At 43.1% G+C, this 17,357-nt stretch overlaps 1 protein-coding gene across 1 annotated transcript in view; it reads right to left on the reverse strand.

Moving 5' to 3' along the window:
• Positions 1 to 17,357, reverse strand: part of LOC138980493 (lysine-specific histone demethylase 2-like) — a 31,088-nt gene that overhangs the window by 5,282 nt on the left and 8,449 nt on the right. Inside the window, exons 6-17 of the mRNA XM_070353372.1 lie at positions 16,511 to 16,552; positions 15,845 to 16,007; positions 15,185 to 15,372; positions 14,531 to 14,701; positions 10,294 to 10,368; positions 8,962 to 9,096; positions 8,110 to 8,275; positions 6,940 to 6,998; positions 6,544 to 6,744; positions 5,520 to 5,594; positions 2,949 to 3,065; positions 1,359 to 1,493 (exon numbers count right to left, since the gene is read on the reverse strand). Coding sequence (XP_070209473.1) covers positions 1,359 to 1,493; positions 2,949 to 3,065; positions 5,520 to 5,594; positions 6,544 to 6,744; positions 6,940 to 6,998; positions 8,110 to 8,275; positions 8,962 to 9,096; positions 10,294 to 10,368; positions 14,531 to 14,701; positions 15,185 to 15,372; positions 15,845 to 16,007; positions 16,511 to 16,552 — 1,527 coding nt within the window. The remainder of the gene's footprint in view (positions 1 to 1,358; positions 1,494 to 2,948; positions 3,066 to 5,519; positions 5,595 to 6,543; positions 6,745 to 6,939; positions 6,999 to 8,109; positions 8,276 to 8,961; positions 9,097 to 10,293; positions 10,369 to 14,530; positions 14,702 to 15,184; positions 15,373 to 15,844; positions 16,008 to 16,510; positions 16,553 to 17,357) is intronic.

Here is a 17,357-nt window from a genome sequence, read left to right on the forward strand (position 1 = left end):
GTGAAAAGTCACTGCCACAAGATCGGCATGCAGTCAATAAAGCCAGACAAGAAGAATGATTATGACATGCGGCTCTATCTGCTGGTTTTTTTTTTATTCAAACTGGTTTTCAACGCTTATTCTCACAAAGCATCTGCACACCTGCCTCTGCCTCTGTGCTGTGTTTGTGTGGCTGCTTTCGTATGATGTCAGTGCATGGTGAGTGCGTTCACTGCCTTGTCACCACTTCCCCACCTTTTTCAGAGTGTTTTCTTGGAGTTGGATAATTCTCCTTACTCCTCGCCCCCTCCTTACTCCTCGCCCCCTCCTAACTTCAGTTCATACTTTATTGCGTGCCGACTGACCAGTCGGTGTGGCGTCCGTGTAGAGAAGAAGGGAATAAGGTTACACAATGCGCTAGTGTGAGACGCCAAGTTTCGTGTTTCGAGTTGCTGTAGTAAATATAGAGTAAACTTTGTCTTTGGGACTGACTTTCTGTTGTGTGCTATCCGTCTTTCGACTTACGTAAGAGAAATCCCATTTCGAGCTCAGGGTACTTTGTACACATAGATAAAGAGGGATAATTCCGGACCAGAATTTCTTTGTGTGCTAAGCGAATTTTTGACTTAACCGTTTGTGAGTTAGCTGGATTTGCCTGTAATAGGCACATTTCATTGCGACAAGTTTTAACATTTAAAGTCTTCGGAACAAGCTTCTGACTTATTTGTCATAAGTTTATTGTCTGTGTTACAAGTGTTCGTCTGGGGCGGGGATGTAGCTCAGTCGGTAGCGCGCTGGATTTGTATCCAGTTGGCCGCTGTCAGCGCGAGTTCGTCCCCACGTTCGGCGAGAGATTTATTTCTCAGAGTCAACTTTGTGTGCAGACTCTCCTCGGTGTCCGCTGAACACCCCCGTGTGTACACGCAAGCACAAGACCAAGTGCGCAACGAAAAAGATCCTGTAATCCATGTCAGAGTTCGGTGGGTTATAGAAACACGAAAATACCCAGCATGCTTCCTCCGAAAACGGCGTATGGCTGCCTAAATGGCGGGGTAAAAAACGGTCATACACGTAAAATTCCACTCGTGCAAAAAACACGAGTGTACGTGGGAGTTTCAGCCCACGAACGCAGAAGAAGAAGAAGAAGAAGAAGTGTTCATCTGTCCACTTACCAGACCCCTGGGTCGAAGATCGGTGACTGAATGGTATTGTTTTGTCACAATGAAACGTTCCTATAGCATACATTGCTTGTTTCTTTATTCGCTATCTGTAAGTTTCACAATAAATGCCAGCTTCTACAAATTTTGACTAAGACTAGGCACTGTCTGCAAAAAAAAGGACAAAATCTTCATTTTGTGTCATTCCTGTTTTGCACCAACCTCATTTGGTCTGCAGGTGACAGTGTAGAACAGATTGAAGAGCCCTCTGGTGGCCTCACTGGAAGGTACGTGACCAAAGAAATCGTCTCCTTTGGTTTTCTTCCGCCAGAAGTTCTCGTTGAACTGAAGTATGACCTGTCATGAAAAGCAATGTAATCTGTCATGAAAAGCAATGTAATCTGTCATGAAAAGCAATGTAATCTGTCATTATCAAACTGTGGAAAGGCCTGACCTCCTAAATTACTGTGATAATGATAGATCTCAAGACTGTTCTCTGAATCTGTCAAAATGCCAGAAATTGTCCAACTGGACAAAACATTTCTTGTCTTCTTTTGTATTGTGAGTTATACATTTTGTTTCGTAAGTTTTTATCTGCTTCGTACTTTGCAGAGCTTAAAAACAATCAACAGGACTGATGCCAAGCAAAATATCTGTGTGATGTATGTAATGATCAGTCAGATATGTGCATACATGCATGCAAGCACCCACATACATACGCATACACAAAGACTGACTGACTCTCTCTATTCTTTCTTTCTTTATTTGGTGTTGAACGTCGCTTTCAACCGTTCAAGGTTATATCGCGACGGACTCTCTCTGTTAAAAACAGTCACACCTCTTAGTCTTATGCACAAACACCAATGTGAGCACACACACACACACAAACACACACTCCCTATTTTTGCTCAATCTCCAAGTCTTTCTTCACATTACAGTGGAACCCCCCTTTTAAGACCCCCCAATTCAAGACTCCCTCCCTTTTAACCCAATGCCCCCTGACAAAAAAATGGCAGGCAGCCTTCTTAATCCTGAGCAAAGGGAAACTACTCCGCACAACATGCACACATACAAAACACAACAATTCATATAAAATCATAGAGTACTCACATTTATATAGAAGATGGCAGAATAACTCGAGAATACACTATAGTTTCATATGCAAGTATGTTCTGTCCACTTCCGATGTACTAAATGTTGTTTAAAAATAAAAATCCAGCAAGTGTTCTTCAAAAACGTCCAACGTGTCAGCCTTACACCAATATATGTTGAAAACTCCCAAAAAAATCCTCCCGAAAGTCCTGTTGTCGAATAACAAAGTAGAAAACCTTCGAAAGGCGTGTCAGAATCGTCATCTGAGTTCTCCATGATCGAACACCATACTTCCAAACCTTCGTTCAACGCCATTTTGTCAGACAAAAAAAATCTCAAACTTTGAAAATTCACAGCTAACACACTATCGCATCGATTCAAACTCTGCAAACGCTAGAATGAAGCAGCCGGAAGGAAGTTCATTAATCACATCCGGTCGCAAGGCCTTATGGGTAAGGCTCAAAGCGAAAGTGAAAGTAGGTGACCTAGTGTTTAGCGGGCCATGCCGGGCGTTTCAGGGATTTCATAGGGCACTTCCGGCGGGCCATGCCGGGCGGTTCAGGGATTTCATAGGGCACTTCCGGCGGGCCATGCCGGGCGGTTCAGGGGGCATTGGGTTTTTTAAGACCCCCGAATTCAAGACTCCCTCCCTTTTAAGACCTGATTTTGTCAGATTTGTGGAGGTCTTGAAAAGGGGGTTCCACTGTACTGTCCACTCACCTTTTCCACCTTTCCCACACCTAGCGATGCGATGGCCTTGACCTTTGCCTCAGGAAGCTCAGGTTCAAAGCTCATCTGTTCTGCCTGCAGCACTGCTAGAGGCACTGTTAGCAGAACCTGCACACACACACAAATAACAATCATGATGTTCTGTTTGGAGTTTGTGCAATTTGACACGGTAGCTCAGGTGGTAGAGCACTGGACTTGTGAACCTAGGGTCCCAGGTTCGAATCCGGGCCGGGGCGGACACGGGCCAACTTTATGTGCAGACTCAGAGACGGTATCCATGTTCTAACCCCGTGTCACCACTGTGGCACGTAAAATACCTCGGTCATTCTGCCATAAGTGCAGGTGGCTGATAACACCTAAACACGCATACACCTGGGTAGCACGACTCTGTTGCAGCTAGCTTTCCACTGGGAGGAAGCGACCCGAATTTCCGAGCGATGGGACAAAAAAGTAATGAAAATGGAATGAAAAAATGACAACAGCCACAGTGACAAGCTGTGACACATTCTTTGTTGTGCAGACTCTCTCCTGTGTCCCTACACCTGGGTGTCAACACATGCGCTCCATAAAGATCCTGAGCTCACAGCGAAAGACTCAGGGCTTGAGAAACACGAACACACGCATCATTTCTCATCTTTCATCATGATCATTTCTCTATATTTGAAGAGACAAACCCAATGCTGCCATGCTGAAGAAGACAACGCAATTGGCTTGTTGGAGTCAAAATATCACACCATATATGGAGTGTATTACCAATACCTGTCCCAATATGGGCCAACTGGTCTGAGAGGACGTTAAACTCAAATAGTTAAGTCATGTAACATATCCAAGTTTTTATCTCCTGGTATTACCTTCACTTATACTGTCAGGCAAACCTTATTGCTGGCCATATTTGCTATGTCCATGTGCAAATGCAACAAAGGAGTGAAAGTTACTGGTTTGAGGGAAAAATAAACCTTTTACACATGAAGGAAGCGAAGAAGCTATACCGAGAGGCATTAATTCCGCAAACGGAACTTTAAAAAATCACAAAAAATCAACTCAGTGGTGAATGTTTTCAATGTTTGAATATTTTATTTATTGGCCATTTTAGTGTTTATAAACCTTCGCTTAATTGTTTTTGAATAGAACATCATGAAATGACAATTTTTCAAAAAAAGTGACTGAGTCCAAGCGCAATGATTTCGGAAAACGTTCAGTGTTCATCACGTTCAATGCTTTGGCCAGCTTTAAGCATCCCAATCGCTTGCTGTCTCTCTCCTTCATCAAGTCGTGGCATGATTGCGATATCTGGATACAGCCAAACAGCCAGTTGCATTTTATAGGGCCATACACTATCTTTTTTACGTTATTGTCTCCCGTTCAGCACATTGTCTTTATTAGCACAGTGAGCTGTGGCTGGATCAGCAATACTGCAAAGCGCACGCTGACAGCGTGATACATTTGCTCCAACACTCAAGATGTCAACTACAAATTACAGGTTCAATCTGATTTTCGTTTGAGAGCAAAATCGTTCAATGCATTATTTGCAGAATGTATGCCTTTCAGTATACTTGACAATATTAGGCCATAGTAAATCATATAACCAAACTGTGTGGGCAAGCATTTCATTCTTGAAGCTTTTATGGCAATCTCATCTGAATCTATACATCTATGCATATAAATAAAAGAGAGTGTCTGTCTGTCTGTCTGTGTGTGTGTGTGTGTGTGTGTCTGTCTGTGGTCACCATACCTCAGAGATGGCAAAAGATAAGCACAAGATATTTTGCATGCACACTGCCCTGGACCCACAAGCTAGTCACATAATAAGAAGGCCTTATTGTTCACATACCAGGATTTTCTTTTGCAAAGCAACACACCACAACACAATGACACCCAAACACCACACATGCACACACAAAGACGCACACACACACGACACAATGACACACACACACACGACACAATGACACACACACACACGACACAACGACACACACACACACGACACAATGACACACACACACACGACACAATGACACACACACACGACACAATGACACACACGACACAATGACACACACACACACGACACAATGACACACACACACGACACAATGACACACACACACGACACAATGACACACACACACACACACACACACACACACACACGCACACAATCACACACACGCACAATGACACACACACACGCACAATGACACACACACACACACAATCACACACACACACACGACACAATGACACACACACACACGACACAATGACACACACACACGACACAATGACACACACACACACGACACAATGACACACACACACACACGACACAATGACACACACACACGACACAATGACACACACACACACGACACAATGACACACACACACACGACACAATGACACACACACACATGACACAATGACACACACACACACACGACACAATGACACACACACATACCACACAATGACACACACACACACCACACAAAGACGCACACACACACACAACACAATGACACACACACACACGACACACACACACACATAATGATGTACCTTGTCAGCAGTGTATGTATCCCCTGAGGCAGTTTTCACCACTGTCTGTGACCCACTATAGTCAACATCTGTCACCTGCACAAAATATGAGAAAGTTGTCAGAAAAAAGACCACAAAATGTCCAACACAGTAACAGAAAAATGTGAAGAAAACCCCCCAGAAAAAAGCATAAAATCAAAAGAAGCAGACTTGCAAAAACTGTGGGGTCACTGATCGAATGAACAGATAAAAGCATTATCTCTAGGATGGAATGAACAGATAAAAGCATTATCTCTAGATGGAATGAACAGATAAAAGCATTATCTCTAGATGGAATGAACAGATAAAAGCATTATCTCTAGATGGAATGAACAGATAAAAGCATTATCTCTAGATGGAATGAACAGATAAAAGCATTATCTCTAGGATCAAGATGGGGAAAGAAGAAAATGTCTCTCTTGTAATGTGGATCAGAATTTCTATCAATGTACAGAGTTGTTTCCCTTTACTGCACTTTCAGATTTGCTTTTTCGCAGGAGACTCAAGCCAGTGTCTGAATGACTGCATTGGGGATAGAGGACATTGAGATGATCCCAAGCTGATTATCAGAACAAAAGCAGGTTCAGATCAAGGGTACAACATCCACATTTTCTTCAGCAAAAACGGTGCAACAAAACTGACTGAAGCATGTTGCGTGTTTCCTTCCATGTCAAACTCAAAGCGGTTCACAGTGATGTTAAATGTCATTCACATGAAAACCCACACAAAGGTTACAAATTGTATCATGAAAGAGTCAATGAGGATAAAAAGTGATTCTTTGGTTTAAAGATGGAATAGTTTATATGTGCGGAGCTATCTGAAAAGCACTGATAACATTTCAAAAGTCAGTACCAGACTCCTCAAACTTGGAATTCTCTCACAATGGTAAATAAATGTCTTTTGTTTTCGTTATACATGTCTTTTGTTTTCTTCTAACAAAACAAATTCACTGTCCACAACTCATGAAATACACTATACCCTATACCTCAAAGCTCACATGACTGACCTTTGCACCGTGAACTACGTCCAGCCCCTGCTTCAGGCGGTCAAAGAGAACGCCGTAACCCGAGGGGAGGAGGAGGTGGGGGTCTCCAAACTGGGGCAGAGCCTCGTTCTGGTCCCAGTGCAGTGCCGACAGTTTGTGCAGCGAGCAGCCGCCCACGTACTCCAGAGACGACAGGTGGAACTGCAGGATCTGTTCTTCTTCCTGTAACAGTGAGGCTCAGAATAAAAAAAACAAGAAAGGGAAGTTGATGGAACGTTTGTTATTGACAAAACAATATGTAACAGTCACAAACATATCGACCCATATATATTTTATTTTTTACTTTAATAAATGCACAAAAGATTCTAAAATAGATAAAACAAAAATGAAAAAGAAACAAAAGTGGAGAAATTGTACCTCTGTGAATTTCAGATGTGTCTCCTCTTCGAATTCTTGATGCAGCTCTTTGAACTTCTCTGAAAAGTAAATTAAATGATAAGTAAGTTCCCTTCATTTTTCCTGCTATCTTTAACATATTTTTTTCGCATGTAGATAAGCCAGCTGATACAGCAGTCTATGTCTTCATTATTCAAGTCTTTTTCGCAGTTTTTCTTAATTTCTTTCTCTCCATTTTCATCTGCATCCCTTTCATTCCGGTCATTACAAAGCTTTGGTAGCAGCTAGGTCAAATAAGAAACAAAATCTGTGATTCTGTTCTAGTCCCTCACCCATTGTCTGGCTCGCTCTCTCTTTTCATGTTAGAGAAAAAAACTAAATTTAATCAATCGTCATCTTCTCTGAAATGTGATCATTGGTACAGGATACTAACATGCTTTTATGATTGCACATAATGAACGCTATTGTTGACATTTTAAGCACTAATGTCAGCAGTTGTGGACTTATAAAATTAAAGATTTTTTTTTTCTCTCTCGACCCCTGTCAATCTCTCAAACAACACACAAGATGTTCAAAGTCTCTTCAAACCAGCCAAGCCAAACTGACATCGGGCTGACCGCTGTGTCTCCACTGGGCCAGCCTTCTTTTTTTCCCCTCCTTCTTCCCCCCCCCCCCCCCTCCCCCGCCATCACTCTCTCAGACCACACACATGTACTACAATCTCTCTCTTCGTACCAGTAAACATTTCAAACATTCTCCATACCAGCCAAACTGATATCAGGCTGACAGCTGTGTCTCCACTAGGCCAGTTTGTCCAGCAGTCTTTCTTTCCCTCCTTCTCTCAGTCTCTCTCTGTCTATCACTATCTCAAACCACACACATGTACCATCTCTCTCTGTACCAGCAAACAATCTTCGTACCGGCCAAACTCCTTCTCTCAGTCTCTCTCTGTCTATCACTATCTCAAACCACACACATGTACAAACTCTCTCCGTACCAGCAAACAATCTTCGTACCGGCCAAACTCCTTCTCTCAGTCTCTCTCTGTCTATCACTATCTCAAACCACACACATGTACAAACTCTCTCCGTACCAGCAAACAATCTTCGTACCGGCCAAACTCCTTCTCTCAGTCTCTCTCCGTCTATCACTATCTCAAACCACACACATGTACAAACTCTCTCTTCGTACCGGCCAAACTGACATCGGGCTGACCGCTGTGTTTCCACTGGGCAAGCACGTCCAGCAGAGCGTTGAAGTGGAAGTCCAGACGTCGGTCAGTCTCCGTGGGAACCAGCCTTCCCTTGTCCAGCAACAGCTGACACCTGTCCACCACCTTGCGAGCTGCTTCACCGCACTGAAACACAGCATCAGACCTGTTTACCTAATTGGAACAATTGGTGTATTTTTCACAGAGGCTTAGTGTATTTTCAAAATATTGAGTGTATTTTCTTACCAGGTAGAGGTGCTTGTTAATCATGTGACCGACGTAAAACTCTTAGCAGTGAAATTCCAATACAACGTCCGTCGCACTGATGATAAAACTGTGAGAATGTGACACTAGAATGTTGTCCATTCACTCTAAGGATCATTTTAAAAAGTACCATTATTTCTTTAATTCTCGTACTTTCTTATCAACCAGCGTATTTATTGAATTCTTGGAAACTTGGCGTACAAAATACGGTGAAATAGTATGAGTAAACAGGCCTGCAGCGCACACCTTGAGCTTCCATTCTCACTTTCTGCTTTCTTTTTTTACTGGGGGCCAGGTAGCTCAGTTGGTAGAGCACTGGACTTGTGGTCCTAGGGTCACTGGTTGGTAGAGCACTGGACTTGTGGTCCTAGGGTCACTGGTTGGTAGAGCACTGGACTTGTGGTCCTAGGGTCACTGGTTGGAATCCAGGCAGGGGCAGACACGGGTCAACTCTATGTGCCGACTCAGAGACTGTATCCATTTCCCACCCCCGTGCCACTAGCACATACATTGAACAATATGTCAAATTCTTCAACAGCTGCAAGACATATACCAAAGTACAGCCTTACCTGATACGCTAGAATAGCCACGGGATTGTTGACTGCTCCTGCCATGAGTTGTGCACCTTGAGCAAAGCACACACCTGCTCGATTGTCGTCCCAGACACGACCACCTGTTCGACTCTTGCTCTCAAGCACCTTTACCTGCCAGCCAAAAAATAAAACATCAGAAATAAGCTATGGCCTCTTTAATTGTACTGCAGAAAACATCAGAAATAAGCTGATGGCCTCTTTGTACTGCTGAAAACATCAGAAATAAGCTATGGCCTCTTTAACTGCTGAAAACATAAGAAATAAGCTATGGCCTCTTTATTTGTACTGCTGAAATCATCAGAAATAAGCTATGGCCTCTTTAACTGCTGAAATAAACTTCCATCTAGGATATGTTTTGGATCAAAAGTTTTATAAATACATAGTGCAAACACTTTTTCTTTAAATTTACTAGTGAGAAGAAACTACTACATGGAGACTGTATTCTGAGGCCTGATCATTATGCTAAAACGGCCCACAGCTGTTCTCGTGGCTGCTGTTCTGCCTCCTCAGTAGCATGAAGACTGTATTCTGAGGCCTGATCATAATGCTAAACGGTCCACAGCTGTTCTCGTGGCTGCTGTTCTGCCTCCTCAGTAGCATGAAGACTGTATTCTGAGGCCTGATTATTATGCTAAACGGTCCACAGCTGTTCTTGTGGCTGCAGTTCTGCCTCCTCAGCAGCATGAAGACTGTATTCTGAGGCCTGATCATTATGCTAAACGGTCCACAGCTGTTCTCGTGGCTGCTGTTCTGCCTCCTCAGCAGCATGAAGATTGTATTCTGAGGCCTGATCATTATGCTAAACGGTCCACAGCTGTTCTCGTGGCTGCCGTTCTGCCTCATCAGCAGCATGAAGACTGTATTCTGAGGCCTGATCATTATGCTAAACGGTCCACAGCTGTTCTCGTGGCTGCTGTTCTGCCTCCTCAGTAGCATGAAGACTGTATTCTGAGGCCTGATCATTATGCTAAACGGTCCACAGCTGTTCTCGTGGCTGCTGTTCTGCCTCCTCAGCAGCATGAAGACTGTATTCTGAGGCCTGATCATTATGCTCAACGGTCCACAGCTGTTCTCGTGGCTGCTGTTCTGCCTCTTCAGCAACATGAAGACCAAGCCAATGTTAGTGCCCATCCTCCTCCATAGTACAGATACCTCAACATGCTATTTTAACTCGCCCTTTCCCCAACTAAAAGACAGCCAACAAGAACAACCGTGGGTCATAAATCTATTCAGTTATTATTAACTGCTGTAGAGTAACGCTTTCTACAGTGAAAATAAAACACACTGAAAGATCCATTCACTTCTCACCTTGAGACCAAAGTCGGACAGCCTGCGGGCCGCAGCAATACCGCTGATACCCGCCCCCACCACAAGCACGTCACACTGCAAGGCAAACACTTTCATTATTCCACTATTTTTTGTTTTAAAGACAGCATTCAACACAGTAATCAAATGATCATTGCACAGACTCTGATATGAATGTTTGGACTGGTATAAATATGAAAGCAGCCGCACACATAGGCGATGACACAATATAGCCCTGTGTCGGGTTTATCGTCCAACTGAGTGAATCCAAAGCAGCTACTGCTCTTTCAGGATGGGACGTCACATGTTCAGAGTTCATTTCAGACTATGCCCACATAAATGTACACAAAGCGTTATTTGAATGTTTCCTTTTTAGTCAACACCTAAGACAAACACACACCCACATTACCCAGAAAAATAAAAGCAGCCCCTACAAGCATGCACCCAGAGAATATTATATGAACACAATGTTTCACACACACACGCACACACACATACAGAATACAGAATCTTTAATTGCCCAAGGTTGGGAATTTGTTGTGACATTGCGGTTTAGAAACATTCAATCCAGCCATTTACACCAACACACGCATCATTTATACAAACTGATCAACATCAATTTAAAAACAACACTGGACAGCATAATAAAAATACATTCACTACAACTAGCAGCATACACTCAAAGCTTCCTTACCTCATACACAACACAACACAACCACACACAAAATGTCCTGTGAATACACTGGTTTACAACAAAGACACTCTCTCACACATACTCCAACATTTAGCTATTGTGGTAGCTGGGATGAAAGGGCATACTCCAACATTTAGCTATTGTGGTAGTTGGGATGAAAGGGCATACTCCAACATTTAGCTATTGTGGTAGTTGGGATGAAAGGGCACACTCCAACATTTAGCTATTGTGGTAGTTGGGATGAAAGGCCATACTCCAACATTTAGCTATTGTGGTAGCTGGGATGAAAGGCCATACTCCAACATTTAGCTATTGTGGTAGCTGGGATGAAAGGCCATACTCCAACATTTAGCTATTGTGGTAGCTGGGATGAAAGGGCATACTCCAACATTTAGCTATTGTGGTAGCTGGGATGAAAGGGCATACTCCAACATTTAGCTATTGTGGTAGCTGGGATGAAAGGGCATACTCCAACATTTAGCTATTGTGGTACCTGGGATGAAAGGGCATACTCCAACATTTAGCTATTGTGGTAGCTGGGATGAAAGGGCATACTCCAACATTTAGCTATTGTGGTAGCTGGGATGAAAGGCCATACTCCAACATTTAGCTATTGTGGTAGCTGGGATGAAAGGCCATACTCCAACATTTAGCTATTGTGGTAGCTGGGATGAAAGGGCATACTCCAACATTTAGCTATTGTGGTAGTTGGGATGAAAGGGCATACTCCAACATTTAGCTATTGTGGTAGCTGGGATGAAAGGGCATACTCCAACATTTAGCTATTGTGGTAGTTGGGATGAAAGGGCATACTCCAACATTTAGCTATTGTGGTAGCTGCGATAAAAGGGCATACTCCAACATTTAGCTATTGTGGTAGCTGCGATAAAAGGGCATACTCCAACATTTAGCTATTGTGGTAGCTGCGATAAAAGGGCATACTCCAACATTTAGCTATTGTGGTAGTTGCGATAAAAGGGCATACTCCAACATTTAGCTATTGTGGTAGCTGCGATAAAAGGGCATACTCCAACATTTAGCTATTGTGGTAGCTGGGATGAAAGGGCAATGTTGGGACCAGCCAAAAGTGTCCCTTCATTGTAGGTGGCCTGTCCTGACAGGTATTGTTTCATCAAGATAATGGACAAAGGGACAACACAAGGTGACTTCTCCCGGCAGGTGCTTCACATCACAGGTACAGTGGAACCCCCCTTTTAAGACCCCTCAGGTTAACACTTTCGCGACGGGACACTGATACAGACCTGTTTACCCTAAACCTGAGGCAAGAGTACTTTTTCAAAAAGTTAAGTGTATTTTTCAAAAAGTTGGTGTACTTTGCAAGCAAAGCCATATGGGCTAGGCAAAACGTACGCCGTGGGTGCAAACGTGTTTGTGTAAGAATAGCATGTCTTGTGAACATCTTCAGAATTTAACTCCTTCCGATACAACAAAGATAAAACAATTTTATTTACCTGTCAGTTTATAACATTATAACCAGTGTCTTCCAAGCAGATTGATAATGAAAAGATGAAGTTCGTGAAATAACATTTGCGGTTGACAGTGGCAAGTTTATTTTTACAATCATCTCAGAAAACATTGCTTCAGCACGGACTACAGCCTTTTCTTCTGGCAGGATTTGCTTTGCGGGAATGAACTTAATAATTCCTTGGCAGCTTTCAGCGGATTTCTTTGCAGCAACCTTGTCCATGTGAGTTTTGGAACTGCAGTGTCGTTTTTCCCATAGTAGACTCCACAATTCCTGGCTTTTTCTTATATTTCTCCAAGAAAATCTGCTGCTTCTGCTGTTTAGACTTGGTACAGTCATCCGAAACTGGCACATTTTACCGCTTCATTTTGCCACGATTGTCCATACGATCGCACGTGCCAACAACTGAACAAGGTTTCCACAGCTGAAGACTCGCTGTCATAGTTATCTCCCTTCGACCCGAAAACCGGTATCAGTTGTACCATCCCGTAATCAGCACACCAACACCAGAAAACGTATTCTAGACTTTTTCTTATGCGTATTTTGTGCGTGTGTCGCGTATTTGCGTACTGATAATAATTTGGCGTACAAAATACGCCCAAATCGTACTGGTAAACAGGTCTGCTGATAAATCAGTACCAGCGCTGACACGCCCATGGACGGGACGCGCATTTTTCAGTACCAGCCATAGAGGGTACACGACTCGTGATTGCTTCCCGGTTTTTGAAGCTTGCAAATAAATTGAGTTGTTTCCCTTGATACACTTGGCGTCCCCTTCTGCCATTTGCAAATCCGCCTGATTTGTGTGCGTTTTTGAGGAAAAAAAATGAATCAAAGGCGAGCCTTGTCTCGGGAGGAGATTCTCTGGATGTTGGACCTAGAGGATCCCGTAGAGCATGATTCGGACGTATCGTTTTCGCCTCACAAAAGCGATACAAGCAGTGAAAGTGAGGAAGAAACAGTCCCGTTGTTGCAAGTACGAGTCGGCAAACTACACGTGGTTGGCGGTGATACTGCTAGACGAACATGTATCTCGGAATCGTGCAGGAGCTATGGGGGCGTGGCAGCACTGATAACAATGGATGGCTGGAGCCTTCAAATCCTTTTGGAATTGTTCATAGGTGTACAGTTGGTACTTTGTTGTGAAAATGTGACTTATATTCAATATGGATTACCTAGACATCATTTGGTGAGTGTTAGATCTACAGTTTTGTTTCATTTGAGTCAGGATGCTGTGAGTGAATGCGTGATTTGCTTGTTTTTTTCTTTGTACTGTCTCCTTATTTCTGTGTACAATGTTAACAATATTTCAGCTAATTCATAGTTTTTACACCTTGTTTGGTTATAACATTATTTATAATACTTTCTGTTAAAAAATAACTTTTAAAAAAAGCAGTAGAAAATAAAACACACACAAAAAAACGTTAAAAAACACAAATTATCCCCCTTTCACCCCCCTTTGCTAAAACAAATCGCGTGACAAACTTATAAATAGCACGACTGAACTGGGCATCCATTTTTGAATTAGTACACAAAATTTGGTGGTGATTGGACTTAATTCAAGCTTGCTAGACAGATTTCTTTACAGTTACTGATTTTTGGGAAGTTTCTTGGTGGCAAGCTTGGGCAGGCAGGACGTAAACGCCGTGGCAGTGCTAGTCACAATAGTGTTAAGACTTCCTCCTTTTTAAGACCCAACTTTCACAGATGTTGGGTTCATAGCCAATGTTAATATAGCCTCCGTTTTAAGACTCTACTTTCAGATGTTGGGTTCATAGCCAATGTTAATATAGCCTCCGTTTTAAGACTCTACTTTCAGATGTTGGGTTCATAGCCAATGTTAATATAGCCTCCGTTTTAAGACTCTACTTTCAGATGTTGGGTTCATAGCCAATGTTAATATAGCCTCCGTTTTAAGACCCAACTTTCAGATGTTGGGTTCATAGCCAATGTTAATATAGCCTCCGTTTTAAGACTAGTTGTAAGACCTGATTTTCTCAGATTGTTGAAGGTCTTAGAAGGGTTCCACTGTATCACTGTTCAGCACTTATCCAGTGTACCTGAGAGTGCGTGTTGAGTGTGAGGTACGGCGGGGGAGAGACCAGGCCCACGTTGATGTAGCCAGTGACGGTGAGGAACGCCAGCACGGGGTCCAGCAGGAACACGCAGCATGCTCGGTTCAAACCTCGACAGATCAGATGTCGCGCACAGTGCTCCTTGCTCACCCATTCCTGACACACAGTCAAAACAATTATGTACAGGTATTAAAACCACATTTTGGTGCTTGTGAATAATAAGGAATCCCCCCCCCCCCCCCTATTTTGTTATTGGTTGGGGGTGGGAGAGGGAAGCACACCTGTAAATATCAGATGTAACAAAACTGCAGTACAAAAAAAGCATTCGGAATAGCTTTTTAGCGTTATTACACACACTCAACATATCTTTCAAGCAGATTTGTAACCTACTGATGTCCAATTCAAAACATCTTGTCAGAAAGGTAAATTATAGAAACATAGAAATACCCAGCATGCTTCCCCCGAAATCGGTGTATGCTGCCGGAATGGCAGGGTAAAACCGGTCATACACGGAAAAACCCACTCGTGCAAAAACATGAGTGAACGTGGGAGTTTGAGCCCATGGAGGAAGAAGAAGAAGAGATAAGGACGGTAACATGTCCAGTCTTGAGCCTGAATCGCTATTTATACAAGACAAACCTTTGCATTCTGCGACCAGAGAGCCAGCACCAGGTTCCTGATGGCCAGGTATACGTAGGGCTGGTACTCAGCGACGAGAGGGAACGCTGTCATCTCCTCCGCTTCCATCATGTCGGGCATCATCATGTAGGCCAGTTGTCTCCCCTCTGACAGCACGAAGGGGCTGATGTACTCGCAGCATGGGAACACTGCAACAACGCTCTCTACTCCAGGAAGTCAGCTTTATGCATACACTCACAATGTCTGATAGAAGTATGCACAGTCCAGCAGTTATTCACTACATACGCCAGAAATCACAGCCGTAAACCAATGTTCAAGAGGTTATGAATCTTTTACTCATTAACCCAATGTCTCCTACAGCCCCCAACATCGCCCGCTAGAAAACCCATACGCAGATCCCTAACGCCCGTTTTTACACCACGACGACTTCTTTCACTTTGCTTTCATATTACCCAAAACGCATTGCAACACATACATATATGATCCGTCTCAACCCACTTACCCGGAGGTTCGAGTGTTAACAGTTTCAAAAAACTCGCTATGAATACGTTACTAAAATTTTGTAAAGTTCTTACACAAACTCTTACACACACACTACAAACACCCCCCCCCCCACACACACACACACAAAATCTTTTTTCCCCCTTGCCTGTGTCTCACCTGTTGGTTTGGACTTGTCGGTGTGCATGATGGGGTCGGTGGCACTGATTCCTACACCGTCCGGGTAGTAACCTAGCAACATCAGGGCTGCCGGCGAGTCTTTCAGGTAGGGGGGCACTGTCGTTTGCCGCAGCCATATATCTTCTTCTATAAACGTCACTCTCTGCACAGAATACAGATACAGTTATGAAGTTTGAAAAACACACAGAACAAACCCTTTACCCCTACAACAGTTCAAGAAGACGACATGAAGCAAAATGCGTTAAGAGACTAGTCAAAAGTTGAAGACGTTTCAATGCTTTGAAATTCCCCCAAAAGCAGTGTATGGCTGCCTGAATGAATGGCGGGGTAAAAACAGTCATACACTTAAAAACCCACTTGTGCAAAAACATGAGTGAACGTGGGAGTTTCAGCCCATGAACGAAGAAGAAGAAGAATACTTTGAAGTGTACGAATTTTTTTAAACACAAGGTTTAATCTGATTAGAAGTTCCAAAACACTTGGTTTTTAATAACTCATTTTCATGGGAAATATGTTGCTCAGATTATCACGAGAATAAAGTTTACTGAGTTGCTTTTTCCACTGCAAACGGCGTCAGAGGGAAGCGAACATGCAAAGCAGAACAATGTGTCAACAAAATGTCAATGATAGATGGCACAGTCTCACCTCATCTTCAGGGTTTGAGCAAGCATCCTTCTGGTTGCCTTTCTGGAACACAGGCATCAGGTTGACACTACATTGGGTGTGCACGTTAAAGATCCCACGATTGACAAAAGGGTCTTTCCTGGCAAAATTGCTTAGGCACAGTTAATAATTGTCTACCTATACCCGTGTGACTTGGAATAATAGGCCGTGAAAGGTAAATATGCGCCGAAATGGCTGCAATCTACTGGCCGCATAAAATTTCATCTCACACGGCATCACTGCAGAGCGCCTAGAACTGTACCCACGGAATATGCGTGATATAAGACTCATTGATTGATTGATTGATTGAGAGCAAGAAAATGGTAAACGCAACACTAAACATCCACTGGCGTGGTGATATTCAATTGGATAAGGATAAGGATAAGATATCATACTATCCTGTCCCCCCCGAAAGGGGCGTATGGCTGACTGAATGGCGGGGTAAGTACGGTCATACGTGTAAAAAAACCACTCTTGTAAAAGCATGAGTGAATGTGGGAGTTTTAGCCTTTGAACAAAGAAGAAGAAGACATTGTCCTGTGATGTTACCCTCATGGCAATTGGGGTTACTTTCTCCCTGGGGAAAGCAAGCTGCCATACAGCATGGTACTACCCTTTTTGTCTTTTTCCTGCATGCGTTTGTTCATGTTTTCACATTTCAATTAACCTTGTTTACTCCTTGTATACGCTTTTCTGTGTTATGGTACTTATGAGTGCTTGTGTTTTTAACCACAACAGGACATTTTCCAGAGAACATTGGGGACAAAATAATCTGTATTTTTCTACACATACCTTCATTTCGGAGGCAGACATTGCACACACATATCTC

The sequence above is a fragment of the Littorina saxatilis genome, linkage group LG11 (genome assembly GCF_037325665.1).
Source record: "Littorina saxatilis isolate snail1 linkage group LG11, US_GU_Lsax_2.0, whole genome shotgun sequence".
NCBI classification, from domain to species: Eukaryota; Metazoa; Mollusca; class Gastropoda; order Littorinimorpha; family Littorinidae; genus Littorina; species Littorina saxatilis.